The sequence below is a fragment of the Gymnoscopelus microlampas genome (assembly GCF_963454915.1).
Source record: "Gymnoscopelus microlampas genome assembly, chromosome: 19".
NCBI lineage: Eukaryota > Metazoa > Chordata > Actinopteri > Myctophiformes > Myctophidae > Gymnoscopelus > Gymnoscopelus microlampas.
Genome location: NC_139956.1, coordinates 17,713,983 through 17,735,042, shown reverse-complemented (window position 1 = coordinate 17,735,042; position 21,060 = coordinate 17,713,983). Strand labels below are relative to the sequence as shown.

The following is a 21,060-nucleotide window of genomic DNA, read 5'->3' as shown; positions in this document are numbered from 1 at the left end:
CCCATTTTTCTCCCGAATTTAGTCGTTATGCCAATTGATTCCTCCCCACACACATTTCTGTGTGTCACTGCTGTTGTATCCACTGCTGTTGTATCCTACTGACTCTGACCTGCCAGTGAGGAGCCCCCACCGGGAGGACATAGGGCCTTCTTCTACTCCCCGCTGACAGGTGCCGCCCCAGCCCGCTAGGAATACGTGCAATACGTGATCAATATCACCCTCCCCGACCGGCTCACCTCCCCCGAACACGGGCCAATAAGACGCCCGACAAAGCCGGATGCACCACGGTGGATTTGAACCCACATCCTCCGTGGTGCAGGGACTTTACCACTGGACTTTAATATTGAGAGCTTATTTTTCAGTGTGCTGCAGATAGTTCTTCCTTTTGAATCGATATATCCTGCCAGCTAAAGCCTTGACCTTTCTTACATTGAGCATTCATGGACTTCAGTATCCATCTACTGTGGATAGTATAATGTTAAGATGTTGCCTTAACCCATTAAGACCTGGATCTGTGTCATTTTTAGATTTGAGCTAAAAAGCATTATTTTACACTTATGCTATTCAAAAATAGCAGATATACAAGCTCATAGCGCGGCACCGAGTGCCGCGCTATGAGCTTGTAGATCTGCTATTTTTGAAAAATCGTGAAAATGTGTGCAAATCTTTGAATATACTGTATATTCTTTTAAAGTGAACATTTGTAACTCAAATCTTTGCTTCTGGGGGGGTCCCTGGAACAAAATATTTTGATGGGGGTCCGCGGCCAAATACATTGAGCACCACTGATATAGAAACATACGTTTTTCAGCAAGCTGTTGAGATTTAGGAGACATGTAGAATCGGCTTCAGGTCTTAATGGGTTAAAATATTCTGTTGGAACCAGAATATGGTGGAATGGTGGAACATTGGACGTTAATGTGAAAATGACCACCTTATTTATTTTTGATTTATTTTTGTAGGTACAGTATACTAAAAGAAACTAAAGAAAACCCACACCAAATATTTTTCAATTGGACACGTTGCAGAGGAAACCCTATATGTTTAAGGTGTAGCCGCAAAGAAGACTTTCCCACCTACAGCAATTGTTCAAAATGGCCTTGACTGCCATGGCTGCTGGCTGGCTTTCCTGGACTTCAATCGAATCCACATTTAGGGAACAATCTACAGCAATCTCGCTTTTATTGCACCTCTTTTTCCAAGATGGAACGTTTCGATTTCCTCTGAAGAAACCTGTGTGTGTGTGTGTGAGAGAGAGAGTGAGAGAGAGCACAATACAGAGAGCCGCCTGGCCAAGGTGCTACTGCTGAAATTCCTCTCCCTGTCAGTAATCCACCACCTATCTTCCCTGCCATAAATACAGGGGCAATATAATCAATCGGCTGGCATAAGGGGCAGATAAAGTGCTATTATTTCCTTTGAACAATGGCCAGTATCCGAATGAATGATCGCCATTTGACACGGATCGAATTCTCAACCTCATTATGACATTGGAAATTTTCCAAGGCCACTGCATGATTGGTCATTTGGCTGTTCCGATATTCGCAAATATGAGTCAGCTGTTATTGGTTACCGTAAGGACTGTGGCTGGGCTTTTTTGAAGCCCTTTTATTGACAGATTTGTTTGTGAATCTCTGACTAATCTTGTAGGTCTTTTATTCTCCTTATCTATAGTTCAATGCATTACGTTACACCATGACTGTATTAAGTTGCTCCATAGCACTCAGCCGAGTGTTTAATCATCAGAGCACTTTAGTGTACTGTATAGTCACAAAGTAATGGTCAAAGTGCAGCCAGGTAAAAAAAAAAAGAAAGAAAAAAAGGCCTGTGCCTGGTTTCAGTCTAAATAAGTCTAAATAAATCCAGTCCAAATAAATCCACAATCGCACACAGTTCCACACAGTGCACTCAGCTAACTGTAGTCTACAGCTTGCTTACAATATATCAAAAACTCTCTTAACAACGTGAAGGCCTGCAATAACCCATTCATTCCGGGGACGCATCTGTGTCATTTTAGATTTGAGCTACAGCCATTATTTTATACTTTGGCTATTCAAAAATAGCAGATCTACGAGCTTGCAGATCTGCTATTTTTGAAAAATCTTGAAAAATGTGTGCACATCTTTGAGTATTATATTTTTTAAAGCGAACATTTAGTTTGAACTCAAATATTTGCTTCTGGAGGACACTGGAACAAAATCTTTTACAGATGTTTTTTTCCAAAGAATAGCAGATCTACAAGCTCATAGCGCGGCACTCGGTGCCGCGCTATGAGCTTGTATATCTGCTATTTTTTAATAGCCAAAGAAATCTTTAAAAGAAATGACACCGACGCGTTCCCGGTCTCAATGGGATAACACAGAAACACTGCTTGGGGAGGAGGAAATCTATTGGCTGTAGTTTGTTTCAAAGTGAAGGGTGTTGTCATGGTGCTGTAGTGCTGCTGGGGGGGATATAAAAACTAATAATATAGAAGTTGCTGGTGACTTCCCTGCTGTCATGCGGGTGTAATTGACCACTGTAGCCTACAGGCCAAGAGGACTGTATAACATCAACACAGCGGCCAGACTGTGTCTCATTCACATAGGCCCGATATCATTGTGTGAAATGACTCTTGCACGTGTGGATACTGTAATTACTAGTTGATTTACACTACAGTGTATCCACCTGAAGATACTCTGTTGTATCCGCGCAGCTAGGGCACTTTGACTCAGTGGTTCTCAAACCTTTCATGTTAAAGGATTTTTGCCGGAAATAGCCGATCGACAAGCTTTTCGGCGAAAGCTTTCCCCACAATATAGATGGTGGGGCTTAAAGGAGGAGTTCACCCAAAAAATAACTTATTTTCTATCAATTGCACACCCCATGAAGCCTTGAATCCATGGATTTATTTTTGTTTTTGTGGCATTCCTAAGCCAATAATTTGATGACCGGGTGTGTATCCGGTAGGAGACACAAATAATCTACTTTGTGTCTCCTACCGGATACATTAGCCGGTAGGAGACGGGAATCACATTATTGGTTTATGAATGCCACAAAAACAAAAATAAATCCATGGATTCAAGGCTTCATGGGGTGTGCAATTGTTAGAAAATAAGTCATTTTTTGGGTGAACTACTCCTTTAAGTGGTTAAAGAGAAGATTGTGTGCGTGTGCGCGTGCGTGCGTGCGTGCGTGCGTGCGTGCGTGCGGAGAGAGAGAGAGAGGTTGACACATAATCTATATTCATATTAGCGTAGTGTACATGTCCTGGTCACTTTCCTGTTTCTCACTACGTGTGTGTCTAATAAGTATTTGCTTTTTAAACACAACGTGACAATGATGTCACCTGCATGTAGACGCAGCACTGGAGCCAAACCAACAATATTAACTCGGCTTTACTAGGGAACAATTTGTCTTGTTTCTTCCTCCTCGTGCAGCTATGAGCAGAGTTCTTGGGAGCGGTCCTTGACTTTTTTTAGAGCCAACACTGTTTGGTTATCAGGGCAGTCCTATGGAGTTAAGCTTCTTTAGCTCCAGGCCTAGCCCGGCTAATATTGTTTGTGTAGTGTGCGTGTGCGTGTGCGTGTGCGTGCGCGTGTGCGTGTGCGTGTGCATGTGCGTGTGCGCATGTGTCATCTCGTGGCCCTGATGACTTTGTGACTTTCAGCTGACCAGCAGCAGAATGGCCTCCCTGAGGCAGGTAACACACCACAATCACATTGTCAGCACACAGCCAAACCCAAGGAAAACTTTTGCCTTGCAAATTTGCAACCCAACACTTTTTTTTCCGACCCACACAGACAGCCAGCTATTAGTAGACCTGTCTGCTAGGTGTACTAGTGTACTTTCAGGACAAATAGCCAAGGATGTTTTTTAGTTGGGGGGGTATCAAAACAAATCTCGTTATAAATTAGCGTTGTGTCATCGTGACAAACTGTACATACAGTCCTGATGAAGGTCTACAGTGGCACATATCTGACTTACTGTACAGTGTTTTCACAGGTTTTCAAAGTGTGGACTTGGCACCAGTGGGGCCATTTGGAAAGGATTTGTATTTAGATTACATTTTTGCTATATTTTAAGCAGTGGTGTAAAGTAACTATAAGTACAGCTTTCTATTCCTGGAAAGTAAGCATGCTACTGTATAATGGAAGCCATTGTTCTTGCGTTAATAACCCCCCCCCCACCCCCAATGTAGATCTTTTTAAAAGAAAATCCTAACGATGATGTCACTGGTACAGTGACATCAATCACTCCACACAGAGACACAGACCGAGCAGAAAAAAATGACACAATTTTATCAGGAGCATTAGTGAGGACCTATTATATGAAGATAGGTTGAAAATGGGTGAAGTCGTCCTTTAAGTACAATTGTGAGGTATTTTTTACTTTACTGGAGTATTTCTGTACTTTTACTTCTACTTCTTTACTTCTAAAATAATATACTTTTACTCCACTACAATAATTTGAAAAACTTTAGTTACTAGTTACTTTGTAGATTTGGATTATTATTATTATTATTACAAAACTTACCCACTTCAGCCCTATACATATTTTGGCCATTTGAAAATAGCCCCACGATAGCTCACAATGCGTCGCGATGTGACACATTGTGAGCTTGTAGCTTGTATTTTCAAAAGATTTTTATACATTTGAAAAATTGTGAAATGGGACATCCTGCATAATGAGTACTTTCTACTTTTGGTACTTTAAGTACAATTTTATACCTAATTAAATTTAGAATTCCTGACTTTTACTCATAACAGAGTATTTCTACATTCTGCAGTATTGATACTTTTACTTAAGTAAAAAGAATAAAGTACCTCTAGCAATGTCTCAAGTCCATACTATATATAGTCTGAACCACTAATATAAGGAAAACCATTTAATGAATGATATTGTTTTATGTTATTGAATACAATGGGCCTCATAGGCTTTTTATTGTGAATTGGTGTGGTGAATTATATGAACTTTTTTTTTAAGTAGAGACCTTACTTGAACACAACTTTGGTTTTATCTGTTGTGAAATAGGAAGCAGTGTAAAATGTTGAGTTTAAGCGGATTTTCCTTCCAATATAAAACTGCTGACATGCAGAGATTCCAGTCTCAAGACACTACAATCTTTAGTTCCAGGCCCTTCCAAGGTCTGTCTGCACCCCTACCATTTTGTCACTGTCAGGCAGAAACCTTGTATCTCCATTTTCATCTTGGGATGTTTTTTCCAATAAATTAAAGTCCTATTTTATACTTTGTCACATGACAGTGTCAAAAAAAGTAGTGAAAATAGCCAACATACAGTACAAGCTCACAGTGCATCACAAGCTTGTAGATCTGCCATGTTTGCTATTTTTGAAGATTTCCGAAACCTTTTGCCTTTAATGACATGCCCAAAAATGTGGATGCCAGGTCGAAAGTGCATGTTTAAGCCTGCCTGTGTTTTTTTTAATACATATTTAGTCAAAGAAAAAACTCCTGCACACTGTCTTCAAATGCAAGAGAAAGAGATTTAGTGGAAATACAACAACGCTTGGATCGGTAGGTTATCTACCTCCTTAAGATAACCTGATGAAGGTCTAACAGACCCAGACGTTGTTGTTAATCCCATTAAATCTTTTTCAAGACAGGTGTGCGGGAGTTTTTTCTCTCAGTACGTTTGGGGCCCTGGTTTGGTCTGTCGCCTTTGTAGGTGTGCAAAAGACTTGCTTTTTAAAATATTCAGTCAATGAAAAGTTTTAACAAGAGCTTGTCACTGAATAATAACTACATTGAATCCATTTGAACACAGGTAAAAAAAAGAATATATATATATATGAATACATTTCCTTAAAATCTACGGTTTCGCGGTTCTGCCCGACAGCAACGCTTTGGAACATGAGGGAATGTCATGGGACATACAGTCAGTGGTGTAAAGTAACTAAGTACATTTACTCAAGTACTGCACTTTTGAGGTACTTCTTTTACTTTACTACAATGATTTGAAAACTTAAGTTAGGAATCATTGAGGTTCAGAGAGGGGGACTCTTCAAAATCTACTGTATGCAGTGGTGGTTAAAGTATTCACATGTTTTACTTAAGTAAAAGTATCAATACTGCAATGTACTGTAGAAATAATCTGTTACAAGTAAAAGTCTGGAATTCACTTGAATTTACTTGCGTAAAAGTACAAAAGTATTGGTATCAAAATGTACTTAAAGTACCAAAAGTTAATTGTGCAGAATGTACCATTTCAGAAGTTGAAAATGTATAAGAAATCTTTTGAAAATAGCAGATCTACAAGCTCACAATGCGTCGCGATGCAGTGCATTGTGAGCTTGTAGATCGTCTATTTTCAAATGGCCGAAATAAAATCTACAAAGTGTATTGGGGTGGAGTTGAGGACACACTGTATGACTTTCTACTGAAGTGGTTCTTAAACGTCAAGCATTTTGCATTTTGTTTTTAATTTGATTTTTTTTTTTTGGGGCTCAATGAGATGTATAGTATGTGGGGAATAAGGTTTGCTATAGGATGTTTCCCTCTAAAAGGAATAGACCAGAATTAACTTCAATGTTTATGAAATACATAAAATACTGACTGAGGGGGGTGTCTTGCAGATTAGATGAAGATCTGTTAAATATAAGTGAGACACAAAATGTGATGAAATTTACATTTAGTATTTGTGTGAAAATTCTATTCATACCGGCATGTGTGAACACACTGTAGGATCAGCACTGAGCTTAATGTAGTGAGACAAGTGTAAAGATTGGAGCTGGCCATAAAATATGTTTTGAAGAGCACTGCAGGGAGTTGAACTTGAGAATTACACTTGGCATGGTGGCCCGTACTCTTTCTATTGATAAACTTATCTGCTAGGCTTGGGCAGTATTAGTATTATTGTATACCAGGGTATTTAGAAACAATGGTATGATTTTCAATACCGTCAAAAATACACACATGGAATCATAAACATATTGGCACATATAGCTATACCTGGAGATGACTTCTTCCAACTGCAAAAGCCGTTCATTAGCCACATGATTACGTACATGTATATTCAACTGCCAGTCTGCCACAACCACCCAAGGTTATTATAGTTTTTCGTTTTTCATTAGTTTTTATTTTGACTTTTTTTGTCTTCAATTTCAGTTTTGATTTGTTTTTAAAGCAGCCGCTATTTTTTTATTTACATTTTTTTTAGTAAAAAAAAGAAGAAGTTTTAGTAGTAGTTTCTATTGTAATATGGAGTAGCTATTGGGGAGATTCAAAAAGCTCAGACAGATAGTGAAAGTGGCCGATCTACATCGCAACACGTTGTGAGCTTGTAGCTATTTTCCGCTACATTTCTTTTTACAATTCTTGACAACAGGGCTTAAATCTGCCACAGCCTTTGGCAGCACACCGCTCTCTATTTTCGGCAAAGAGATTTGATGTTGGGGGGAAAAAGGAGCGGACCTACTTTAGATAGATCCCTGGGAGACCCCCGGACAACTAAGTAGGGTTTAATAAGTGTTAAGTGATTTCAGTGGAGGTACGTGTGGAGAGAGGCAGGAAACAGAGACATAGTGGCATCATGCAGTATAATGGTCTGGCTGGGTGGACCATTTACACACTTTTGCCATATCACCAATATTACGATATGCAAAAATACCAGACGATATCTAGCCTCATATCACGATATTGATACACTGTCGATATATCACCCATTCATCCTACAGTACATACAGTATACCCTCTTCTCTTCTGGGGGTCCCTGGCGCAAAACCTTTTCAGATGGGGGGTCCGCAGCCGAATACATATCAATTCAGGGGTCATTCAACCACTGCTGTATAGTCCATTGGTTCTCAAAGTGGGGTCCTTGGGGGGTACCAGTGGGTCCCCAGCAAATCATTTTAACCTCTTTATCCATATTTTATACTTTGGCTATTTAAAAATAGCAGATCTACAAGCTCATAGCACAGTGCCGTGCTTCGAGCTTGTAGATCTGCTATATTCGAAACATTTCGAAAATGTGTGCAAAACTTTAAATCTTTTTTTTAACACATTTTTAACACAAATCTTTGCTTCTGGCGGTCCGGTGGCACAACACCTTTTCAGGTGGGGGTCCATGGCCAAATACATGTCAATTTGGGGGTCCTTAGCACAAAAAAAGTTTGAGAACCACTGCTCTAGTCATTGCTGTAGCCAGATTCAAGTCAAAAGTCAAGAAGTGTTTATTTGTCACATTCATTCAGGTACAAGCAGCGAAATGGTTGGTGGGACATGTTTCGCAGAGACTGTGCTAACATAATAACAATACAATATTTGTAATAAGATAATGATAACATGAAAAGTAATAATAATGGATGAGATCAGGTACAATGGCACAGTGGGATAGGGTATAATAGCTTTTAGCAACCGTGTCAAAATGTGTGAACAGAGGACATTATGTACTATTCCCATCAAGGTCCGCTCTGATTGCAAAGGATTACACTTTTATAAGACAAAAACTGAGAGAGCTTAGAGAGGTGGAAAGGAAGGTGCTTAATTTATCCTGCACTTTACAGCACTGGGATCTGTTCATCATGTGTATAGAGACTTGGCCTGTGGTGTGAACACAGCTCCAGTGTTTTCAATAACACCACCTACCTCTCTCTCTCTCCTAGACCTGCAGGGATATCTAATTACATTACACATCCCAAAATGACTATGGCATGCAAACGCCAAATTCAAAAAGTATTGCTTTTTGTGCAAACAATACTATCCATCTATTAATACATTTGGCTAATTCAGTGCTTCCTTTCATGTCCTGTTATCTCTGTCCTCTTTTCATTGTAGCTATGTTCTACCACAGTGGGTTTCAACCCTTTTCATATCAAGGCTCATTATTTATGCGGCATTTGAGCCACGGACCACTGTTTGATGAGATTGTGTCCACTGTTGCACTGTATTGATGTTGGTACCAATAGGAGAGATAACAGGCAAACGTTCATCAACATAACAATTCTTCTACATTCTCTAATTGTGTAGACTTCTTGTAAATTACTGTAAGTAATGCAGATGTGTAATAATAATTTAACTCTTGAGAGCCTAAAATGAAACCAAATGGACCCTTACGGGTCCATTTGGTTTCATTTTACACTATCAAGAGTTAAAGATACTAGACCATACCCGGTCGACGCATCCGTGGGGGGATATGCGCACATGATCTGGCAACCCGGGAGGCAGTTCGTCCCATAGCTGGGCAGCCCCGTAACCATGGCGACAGTGTTTTACACAAAAACGCTAATAAGAAGCTGAGATTTGATGAAATTGGAAAACGGGCTTCACAGCTAAGTTCAGATGGTAATGGTCAATGGCTGTGTGCAAAATCAGAGCAATTGGTCCAGCCACTGAGGAGAACCGGGTAGCTTCACCTACCACTACAAGCAGACAGACAGAGGTTACTAGAATTATAGTAGGATAGTAGGATACAAGGGTCCATTTGGTTACCAACTCTCCATCATTTAGCTGGGGACCACCTGGAACCCCCTCAAGGACCACTGGTGGTCCCTGGACCACTGGTTGAGAACCACTGTTCTACCACAAGAACATGTTCAGACAAAGTTCACCACAACGTCCATCATACATATAGGCTTTGTTTCATCTACTTTTAATTGTTCACTATACATTTGGCTCTTTGGAGCATATTTATTCATACTTATTTTCTTTCAGCAATATTTCGGCTCAGTACGAACCACACCGGAAGGGAATGCCGTTGGCAAGAGTAAAGGGCTAATAGTAATTAAACATTTGCCACTAACTACATCTTTGCAGTCACTCAAGGTAATGTCCGTATTCCATATACTTAGCCACCCCAGGCACGTTAATATTTCCGTAATTTTCGTGTCATGTACATCTCAAAGAAAACATTATTAACCACGTTATCGTCTTTATAAACAACAGTTCTGCTTGACCAAAAGAAAACAGGAGAGATTATTTGTTACAGGGTTGCCAGGTTTTGCTAGAGAAACAAGCAACCAGGTCTATGAAAACACAACCAAAAGAAGCAAGCCCTTCGCCCTTTAAACACATACATTGCACATCCACAAGCTGACAACTCGTTGCGATAAGCAACTGCACTTTAAGAAACAAGCCCACCAAAAAACATTTGTAAAGCGTGCGAAGGGTTGCCAGATTTTGCAAGAGAAACAAGCAACCAGGTCTATGCAAACAAGCCCAAAAGAAGTGATCATAATGTTGCACTTACTATCTTCTCTTTGCAGTCACTTGCGGTGATGTCCGTACGCCATTATAGCGACCCGAGTCGCAGTAATATTTCCGTTCATGTACATCCCAAAGACAACATTATTAATGTGTGATGATGATGATGTTGAAGTGTAAGCGTGTGTCGTTAAAAAACGTCCGGGCGGAAACACTAAAGGGCCAAAAAGTAGTTCCGCCCCAGCAGCAGGTAGGAAGGAACCAAAAAACTTGTCCAGCTCACTCTGATGCCTTTGTATGGTAAACACAATGGTTGAAAACTAGGCTTTCATCAGTCTGCTCAAAATAGTTGATACATAATCTCATAATAATAGTATTAATAATCATACATATAATGCATCATCATGTATTTCATTACTAATCATAATGAAATAATAATAATCCTAAAAACCAACATGAAAAATAAATTGTGATACGATCATGATTCTGCCTCACAAAAATCGTGGATATTTTGGCCATATTGCCGACCCCTATGAGTAGTTATATCAGAATGCCCATATATGGGCAATTGGGCATTTACTCACATCTCCAATGGGAATTAAAGGGACAAGGACTGACAGACCCATACACTCCATATATGGCCATATCTGTCACATGATCGCCAGTGGCAGATAGGATCGCCAGTGGAAGATACTCTTGAGATGCGGCCCAAACTTCTAGTTACATATGAATGCAATTTTCATGCAATTTCTTTTTAAAATATTTAACCTGTCTTTTTCAAGTCAAGGACCCCCAAATTGATATGTATTTGGCTCCGGACCCCCATCTGAAAAGACTTTCATAAATAGCAGACTTGTTTTGAATAGCCAAAATATAAATGGATAAAGCGGTTAAAATGATTGTAATGCTATATTAACTACTTTTGCTGGGGAACCCCTGGAACCCCCCAAGGACCCCTGGGGGTCCCCGGACCCCACTTTGAGAACCACTGGTACACAGGATTTGATTGATGACAGCTCACAAAAGGCATGCTGGGCACTGGAACCAGCAGTTTGTTAGCCTAACTCAGCAGATCCTTGCTGATTTTGTTTGTCTCCGTGTTTACCGTCACACAAAAGCCACAGGCCATGTTCACACGGCTGCAATGTAGCTCTTATATCATACTGTCTATTATGTTGCTGTCGGTTGGAAACCTTGTAGGTTCAAAACAGTCACTTTTCAGCAAATGGTTGCTGTTGGGCAGAAACCTTGTATCTCCATATTTTCTCCATAACTTTTTGTGTTTTTTTTTCTTCATAAATTAACGCCCTACTTGATCATACTACAGCGTCACACAAAAGCATCAAAAGGAGCAGATCCACAAGCTCGTTTTGAGCTTGTGGATCTGCTACTTTTGCTCATTTTGAATTTGAATCCTGAAAAGTAACAGTTTTGTTTACACCTGACAGAAACAAAAAAAAAAAAAAAAGGAAAAATCACTTTCCAAACATTTTCAAAAATGTTTGCTATGTTTTTGTTTGACACTGATAAAATGTGAGAAAATGTTGAAGTATGGTGATACATGGTTTCTGCCCGACACTGCCAATAATGGAGGAGGATTAAGTGGGGGATATTTACGGGACAGGAGCTTTCCAAGAGCTTTAGCCTCCTGATACATCATAGTGTTTTTGTATAAACTTCACTGTGTCTTGATGGGTACAGTGTGCATACACGTGCGTCATTTTTGTTTTACCGTCCACAACAGCTACAACAGCTGGCTTTCGGGACACACTAAACCAGTGAGAACCCCCAAATTGATATGTATGTGGCCGCGGACCCCCACCTGAAAATCGGTTGTGCCAGGGACCCCCAGAAGCAAAGATCTGTTAAAAATTTTCACCTTTAAAAAAAAATGATTATGAGCTTGTATATCTGCTATTTTTGAATAGCCAAAGTATAAAATATGGATAAAGGGGTTAAAATGATTGTGACGCTTTATTAACACATTTTGCTGGGGACCCCCTGGTACCCCCCCCCCCCCCCCAAAAGGACCCCTGGGGGTCCCCAGACCCCACTTTGAGAACCAATGCACTGGCCAATCTGATGGTGTGTCTGACACAGTACAGCTTCTGATAAGATGAATCCACCATCATGTAAAATATGACAATAGGAAAACACAGTGAAGGATGAAAGGCTGGCATTTGAATAGCGGTGGCGTGTGGCAGAATATTTGCTGCCTTGGAATATAAAAGGTGCTGTCAAAGTCTTACGCCTGATTTATACTTAGTTTCGTGCCGGTGTCACGCATTGGAAAGTAGCCAATCTACAAGCTCATCTATGATCTACAGCAATGGTTCTCAAAGTGGGGACCCCTAGGGGTCCTTGGGGGGGGGTGTTCCAGGGGGTCCCCAGTTAAATCATTTTAACCACTCACAAATTCTAGATCTGCTATTTTTTTATTTATTTTTTAATATTGAAATTGTTTGGAAACATTTGAATCATTTTGAATTATTTGAACATAAATCCAATTCTCTTGTCTTCTGGGGGGTCCCTGGCACACAACATTTTCAGATAGGGGGTCCGCCACAGTCAAATACACATCAATTTGGGGGGTCCTTTGAGATCCACTACAGAACGAGCTTTAACAGCTCTGCTATTTTCGATCCGCTACTACACCGACACGCAAAACCAAGTATAAATCAGCCTTTATTAATGTCACTGACTGCACCAATGACTCCCCGAGTCCTCCAGACAAATTCCTGTATATTTATCGTACTTTCTTGGCACAGTTTGTGATTCCACTTGTGATTCTGTGGCGCTGCGAGTCACACAAGAGGTAACGGATATTGTCCACTGCCCCACAGGGTCGGGGTGTTGGCTGGTTAAGATTGGAAAGCGTTCCGTCTTGTGGGTACATAGGGTCCCCTAGTACTCTACAAAGAGAGGCTGTGTCCTCTCTCCTCACTTTCTTGCTCCCTCTTCTGACTCTCTCCCTGGCAGACAACCTATTTGAGACTTTGGTGATTAATTATTTACCCAGACAATGAAATGCCAAAGCCCTCCTGACACGCCGCCAGGAGAGAAAAGGTCACTGCACCATCCTCGCACACGCACACACACACACACACACACACACACACACACACACACACACACACACACACACACACACACACACACACACACACACACACACACACACACACACACTGCCTTGTGCGCGCACACTTGAGACACACGGACACACGAGATAGTGATGGATGACAATAACATCTTTATCGGTGATTCAGGGAGACACCGTTTTCATCCTGATGTACAAATGCCGTAGAGACCAAGGACAAAGCAAAGCCTGATGGATGGGCGGAAATCTTCAGGATATCTCCAGAGAGCCCTCTTAAAGAAGGAGAAAGGAGGGAAAAAACAACAAAACGATTGCACGTAGGGGTGCGACAGTTAATCAAACTAATGGATTTAGTGGATTCACAACAATAAGAGATTTTAATCAAATAAAATTGTCAGCTATTTTCAACACTAGTATTGTATGACACCGTTGTATGATGAAGTAAAAAATAGGGTGAAAGTGGTTCATCTTTTTCACGTTGATTTGTTCAAATCAAAACTTTTTTGATTATTTGATTAATCGAAAAATTTGTCAGTAGGATAATCACTAAGAATATAATCCATAGTTGGCGCCCTAGCTTACATGTCAGGAAGGTAAACGTCTCAGTTAATAGCAGTCACACACTAAGTCCAAGTAGCTTAGCGAGCTTGTAGATCGTCTATTTTCAAAAGATATTTTACACATTTTGAACTTGTGAAATGGGACATTCTGCACAATGTGTACTTCTACTTTCGGCACTCGAAGTATATTTTGATGCCGACACTTTTGTACTTTTACTCAAGTACATTTTTTATATGGGACTTCTGCTTGTAATGGAGTATTTCTACATTGCAGTATTGATACTTTTACTTAAGTAAAACATGTGAGTACTTCCTCCATCGCTGCTCAAGAGCAAATGATGACAGGGGCTTCTGCAGTAACCTTTCCTCGATGAGGGGAGAGGACCCGGGCATCATTGCGAAAATGTCACTGATCGAAAATGTCACCTACCTCCAGGCTGATGATGGCACTTGGCCTGTTTTGAAAAGCCCTGTCGCTGTGAATTTGGGGAGATTTGTGCCTTGTGTTGCAATCTTTCAGCTTTCTGGTGTGTTTGTTGAGATAAAAAGTTGAAATGAATTTGCTTTTATGTCTCCTCACAGCTCCTTTACACGGCTGGCCAAATGGGGTGCCGATGCTGCCGAATGATAAAAAGGTGAGAAGTGTGTGTGTATGCGTGTGTGTGTGTGTGCGTGTGTGTGTGTGTGTGTGTGTGTGCGTGCGTGCGTGCGTGCGTGCGTGCGTGCGTGCGTGCGTGCGTGCGTGCGTGCGTGCGTGCGTGCGTGTGAATACAATTATTTGCACAGCAGTATATCACTACTAGACCAACAATTGTATGACTTTAAGGTGCACGGAAGAATATTTATTCATAAGATTACCTCGTGGGCCCTTGCGTCCCTATTCTGGGGACAAACATTCAGCAAAAACAGGTGATCTACAAGCTCAACGTGCCACGTCGAGGTTGTAGATCAGCCACTTTCACATTGAACTTTTAGATAATAAAAAGCTATTTTCGGCGAAGAACTTTTGAGGGGAAAAAAGGAGGGGGCTAGTAACCCTGGGGGACCCCAGTCAACAACGTATATATAATGGTTTAAGTGGTTAATCACAAAACCGCGACCTTCAATCGCCACTACAATTCCCTCTGCCCCAGTAGGCTATCTGTCTGTTCGCAGCAAACTAGACAAGCATTTTCCCCTTTGGAACGCCGGGCCAAATATCTACTCCCCCGCATAACGATTTTTTGTCCTGTTTCATGCAGATAGTGAGAGGTCCATTTATAATGTGTCTGGACTCGGAGCGACCTCACTTGGGCTCTTTGTATAAACGGCGGGTCAATATGCCAATATCCATCACCCGCTGGCTACTGTAGTGCTCTATAGGCCTGGGCCCTTTGTTAGAAGCCAACAAAGCATTTTGTCACTATTAATGTTCTTTTGAGGTATGGCGGGAGATCGAGTGAGAGTTTTATTTAAGTTCACATACCAGAGTTATAATCTCTCCTCCTTAAGTGGCTCTCCCTCCCTCTCTCTCTCTCTCTCTCTCACACACACACACACACACACACACACACACACACACACACACACACACACACACACACACACACACACACACACACACACACACACACACACACACACACACACACACACACACACACACACACACACACACACACACACACACACACACACACACACACACGTACATTTACTCCACTACAATATGAAAACTTTAGTTCCTAGTTACTTTGTGGATTTGTATTATTATTACAAAGCACACTAACCACTTCAGCCCGAAATATATAGGCCATTTAAAAATAGCAGATCTACAAGCTCACAATGCGTCGCGATGTGAAGCTTGTTAATCGGCTATTCGAAATACCTACTTGTAACACAGTATTTCTACATTGCAGTATCGATACTTTTAGTCAAGTAAAAGACGTGAGTACTTCTTCCATCGCTGCTCTTTTTTTTTAAAACATCTGTTTATTGTAGTTTTTTTTTTCCATCGCTGCTCTTAGCACATTTCCTTCCTTCTTCCCCTGGTTCCTACTGTCACACATCACATTCCTCCGTCCCTAATTGACCGGGGAGGGGTGGTGTCACATTTCTTGGCTTAGTGGTGTGTGGGGATTGGCAGGGAGGGTCAGGCTGGGTTACTGGGTCAACTCCCACTTACACCAACCTACATGTCAGGTCTCCCAAAGCCTCCATAGCGGAGCAGATAAGTGCTACGATCTTTCAATTTATGATAAAAGCGTGAAAATTGGCGTGAGCAGTCTCCATGGGTCACTTGACAAGAATATTGTCTGAGCCATTTGTAATTTCAAGATAGCGGCCATTTTTCAAGATGGCCGACACCTTAGTGGGCAGTTAAGTGATATGATGGTTTATTTGGTGATACAAGCATGAAAATTGGCATGAGCAGTCTCTGTGGGTCACTTGACAATAGGCCACCCACAGCTATTTGAAATTTCAAGATGGCGGCCATTTTTCAAGATGGCCAACACTTTAGTGGAGCAATTAAGTTATATAATGGTTTATTTGGTGATACAAGCATGAACATTGGCATGAGCAGTCTCTCTGGGTCACTTGACAATAGGCCACCCACAGCTACTTCAAATTTCAAGATGGCGGCCATTTTTCAAGATGGCCAACACTTTAGGGGAGCAATTAAGTTATATATAATGGTTTATTTGGTGATACAAGCATTACATTTGGCATGAGCAGTCTCTAAGGGTTGCTTGACAAGAAAACACTCCCAGCCACTTGAAATTTCTATTTTCAAGATGGTCGCCCCCTGGATCCTCAAAAGATACATTTTCTCATAGAAATGTACGTTTTTTTTTTCATTACGGACGATTATTATTATTATTATTATTATTATGCTAAAACAGTTGTGTTGATTTGTTGATCATAGATAGATTAGATAAGAGTGAATATCTGCACTACCAGGGCACACTGGTGATATATCACTGCTGTTAAACCTCAGAGTGGGGTTCAATGTCAGCTAATTGAAAGTTAGTATCCCAAATGCTGTCTAATTTACCCCAAAACAGTTAGATAGCCGCACCTGAATTGACAGGTTGTGCCAGCGCGGGAGAGCCGAGCCAAGGTTAATGGGGTTTTAATTAACCGGATGGTGTACAGATCGCATGGGATTTAAATGGCATTGGATGAACGATCGGACTAAGTGTTGGGTTAAGGCACAAACTTAGTTGTATCCCATACATCAAAGTGCTTGGTAAAAGGTGGTAAAAGCATAAACCCTCTGCCTCTGCCTATGCTGCAGACATGGCAGAAGCCATCATAACAGTTGTGAAAACTAACTGGGACAGATGTTTCATTTGTCAGCAGGTCAACAAGGAAAAACTCATTCAGCCAAGTTTATTCAACAGAGAGCACGATCGTACTGGTCATGATACCATTGCAAGAAATGTTCCATTATTTCATAAGATCAATGCTCTGCCTATCTTACTTAGTCCAACCCGACTAGCAAGGGCGTATCGTCATAGAGGCCAATGGGGCCATGGCCCGGTCTGGAAAACTCTGCTCCCCCACTGCCCCCAGGGGGAAAAAAAACAAAAAATCGACATAACAACATTAGCACGCCTTTGTTTTCAAATCGGGCTTATTTGCATTCGGCCGGATAGTTAATGGGTGGCCATTAAAAAACGGTTTCCCCGTCAAACCGGTTCTCTTGCCAGGTAAACAGTTGTTTTATTAGTTTTATTGTGTTTTATTCACGTCTCTCTTGCATTAACGCTGATGGTAATTCTCAATAGACTGTCACTTATCAGCCGTCGTTGCGCGAGCCCCCCCCGCGAGGGGGCGGGGGCGGGCGGTTTAAGAATCTGGCCCGGTCCACGTTAGAACCCACCATACGCTAGTGCCGACTAGATGAAGGTGATGGCATAGAAAGCACATTGACAAGAAACAGAGCAACATATCATTCAAGCTGTTCAACAACACAGAGCTGGAAAGGGCCCAAAAGAGAGCATCTACATCTGCTGAAGACACTGAAGATACCAAAGATATCCATGTCAAGAGACTAAGAAGATCTAATGTATGACCGGTCCAGTGATGTCACAACTGTGAACGAGGCCAGGCTTGATCTCTTTGCCAGAAAGCAAAGATGATATGACTTGATCCTGCCAACTCAAGCAGCACTCAAAGAGCATGCCAAACGTGCTTCTTATGAGGCTGGATACGTGTGGGGACAGGCATTGAAGCGACCTCCACAAATGCCGAGCCCATCTGACTGGGGATGGGTGGAACAGGACGAGAAGTGGAAAGTCTTCTGGACTCCACTTCCACCTATTGCGGAGAGTTGTTGGGAGTTGACCAAATGTGGGTGCACCAAGGCATGTACTGGAAGGTGTAAGTGCTTCAGATATGGACCCAGTTTCACATGCCTATGTAATTGCCCCTGCTAGAACCTATTTGCATGTTTATTTTGCCAAAGTTATTCCCCGTTGTCCTCTGTGTTTTCAAGTGTAGGCCTATGGCTCGGCTTCCCCTCGCCACATCGGCGCATCATGTTTTACTTTGTATCTAGTCTATTACTGTGTAATTTGCAGTTGTTACTTTGTAACATTGCTTCCACTACCTTCCACTGCCATATCTAACAGTGAAGCACATTTTCAGTTTAGTTCCTTAGTATAGTTTGTCATGGTTCCGTGGCTATTGCCATTCAGTGTTAGCCATTGCTCATAATTTTGGAGCACTGTCCGTTCAGCACCACAACTGTGCTTATCAGCACCACAACTGTGTTAATTTATTCATCTTATTTTTTTGTTTCCCCACCCCTTAGTATCTATTTGACACATGTAATGGCTGTTAGTTTTAAAAAAAAAAAGATATATATTATCCTCCCTTGTGACTGTTACCTTGTCGTGGTAAGGGAGCTTGTGTAAGCCTACCTCAGTGAACCCTGAGAGCTATGCCGGTGGGAGGCAACTCCTGACAGGTTTTACCAAACTGGACAGCTTGTGGGCGAGGAGTCAGACAAAACACAGTCAAACAACCTCTCTTGACAGAGCTTTTTGAGGAACCCAATACATTTCTATGAGAAAAGGTATCATTTAAGGATCCACATGGCGGACGGCAGACATCTTGAAATTTCAAGTGGCTGTGGGCGGTTTCTTGTCAAATGACCTTTTGAGACGGCTTATGGCAATTTTCATGCTTGTATCACCAACTAAATGATTTCTTAAGCTTAACTGCTCCACTAAGGTGATGGCCATCTTGAAAAATGGCCGCCATTTTGAAATTTCAAGTAGCTGTGGGTGACTTATTGTCAAATGACCCACAGAGACTGCTCATGCCAATTTTCATACTTGTATCACCAAATGAACCATTATATAACTTAAATGCTCCACTAAAGTGTCGGCTATCTTGAAAAATGGCCGCCATCTTGAAATTTCAAGTAGCTGTGGGTGGCTTATTGTCAAGTGACCCACAGAGACTGCTCATGCCAATTTTCATGCTTCTATCACCAAATAAACCATCATATCACTTAACTGCCCACTAAGGTATCGGCCATCTTGAAAAATGGCCGCCATCTTGAAATTACAAATGGCTCAGACAATATTCTTGTCAAGTGACCCATGGAGACTGCTCATGCCAATTTTCACGCTTTTATCATCAACTGAAAGATTCTGCCAGAAAAAAGCATTTAGCCGCTCCACTACCACCAGGGAATCCATTTGTAAACAAACAAACAAACAAACAAAAACAGAAGGGGTAGGGCTGTCACGATTATGACATTTTATTTGTCACTCAAATAATTGCGATTAACGATTTAATTGTGTCTGTCGTTGAGGACTGTTACATATGGATGAAGATTACATTCCTGTTTGGCTTTTAGGCTGTGAAGTTGCACACACGGCAGATATGACAAATAACCCAATTATACAAAGAAATGACATAATATTTACTAACTTTACACTTAAAAAAAAACATCATTAGTTAGCAGATCAGCAGATAACGATTAGCAGATCTACAAGCTCACAACGCGCGTTGTGAGCTTGTAGATCTGCTCTTTCCACTATTTTTGAAAATGTTTGAAAATATATGGACATTTTTCAACATGGAAACGATTATGATGATTATGACAAAATAATTGCGATTATCTCAAATCACATTGTGATTAGACGAGTTTGTAATAATTGTGACAGGCCTAAGAAGGGGGAGACATTTTCTTAACCACCAAGCCCTATGTAATTCTTTGTATGACAAATGAGAACAGCCATTCTACAAGTGCTCAATGTATCACATCGCAACGTATTGTGAGCTTGTAGATCTTCTAGTTATGCTATGGTTGGAATAGTTTGACACATTTTGAAAATGTGCCCAAAATGGGGACAACTTGCAGGCTTATGCGGTTACCATATTTTTTTGTATTAAAATTGTTTAATTGTGGTAGTATCAAACATAAATATCAAACATATCAGACAGTCAACATTTCCGAAAAGTAAATGCATGTATTTAGTTCTGACCAGAAGCAGGGATAAAACATATATCCATCCCCATCGACCATATAAATGAATGACCTACAGAGATAGAGATATCAAAAGCAGAGGCAAATCTGCTTTTGATAAAGCAAACCACCCCAGCAAATCCAACCCTAACGTAGTAGCATGGCAATCAGACATTCCCCCATCGCTTAAAGCAGTGGTTTCAGGCCGTGACCCCACAAAATAATCAGATTTGAACTGGGGACCACTGATAAGCACTTGGAATTGTAGGAGTTGAGGCATTACATTTAGTTTGACTGCAGTTCCATAGATAAATATTTTGAAGATATCAGATCTACAAGCTCACCACGCCGCGCGTTGCGTTGAGGCGTGGTGAGCTTGTAGATCGGCTATTTTCACAATTTGTGCCTCTTTCTTATGTTATTTGACAACTTTATATTTATAGTATAGTTTGTTGATTAGTCTACTTTTGATGAAGTGTTGGTCTTTTTTCCCCTTTCTTTCTTTCTTTTTTGAGGTATCAAAAATGACTGAAAAGTCCTTAAAGGACGACTTCACCGATTTTCAATCTTCATATAATTGGTCCCACTAATACTCATGATAAAATTGTACCATTTTTTTCTACTTGGTCTGTGTCTCATAGGAGGGCTGTGGACAGTCCAGAAACCCGTCTACTACCAGTGACATCATCGTTAGGCATGATTTTTTTTTCCAACAAGATTTCACATTTTTTATTTAGATTTTTATTAACACGAGAACAATGGCTTCTTTTATTGCATTGCAACTTTCCAGGAAT

At 41.0% G+C, this 21,060-nt stretch overlaps 1 protein-coding gene across 1 annotated transcript in view; it reads left to right on the top strand.

Moving 5' to 3' along the window:
* The window catches only part of LOC311035348 (uncharacterized protein), a 38,251-nt gene that overhangs the window by 10,437 nt on the left and 6,754 nt on the right, over window positions 1–21,060 (top strand). The window contains exon 2 of the mRNA XM_084043498.1: window positions 14,383–14,435. Within this exon, the coding sequence (XP_083899624.1) occupies window positions 14,404–14,435 (32 nt within the window). The 5' untranslated portion in view covers window positions 14,383–14,403. The remainder of the gene's footprint in view (window positions 1–14,382; window positions 14,436–21,060) is intronic.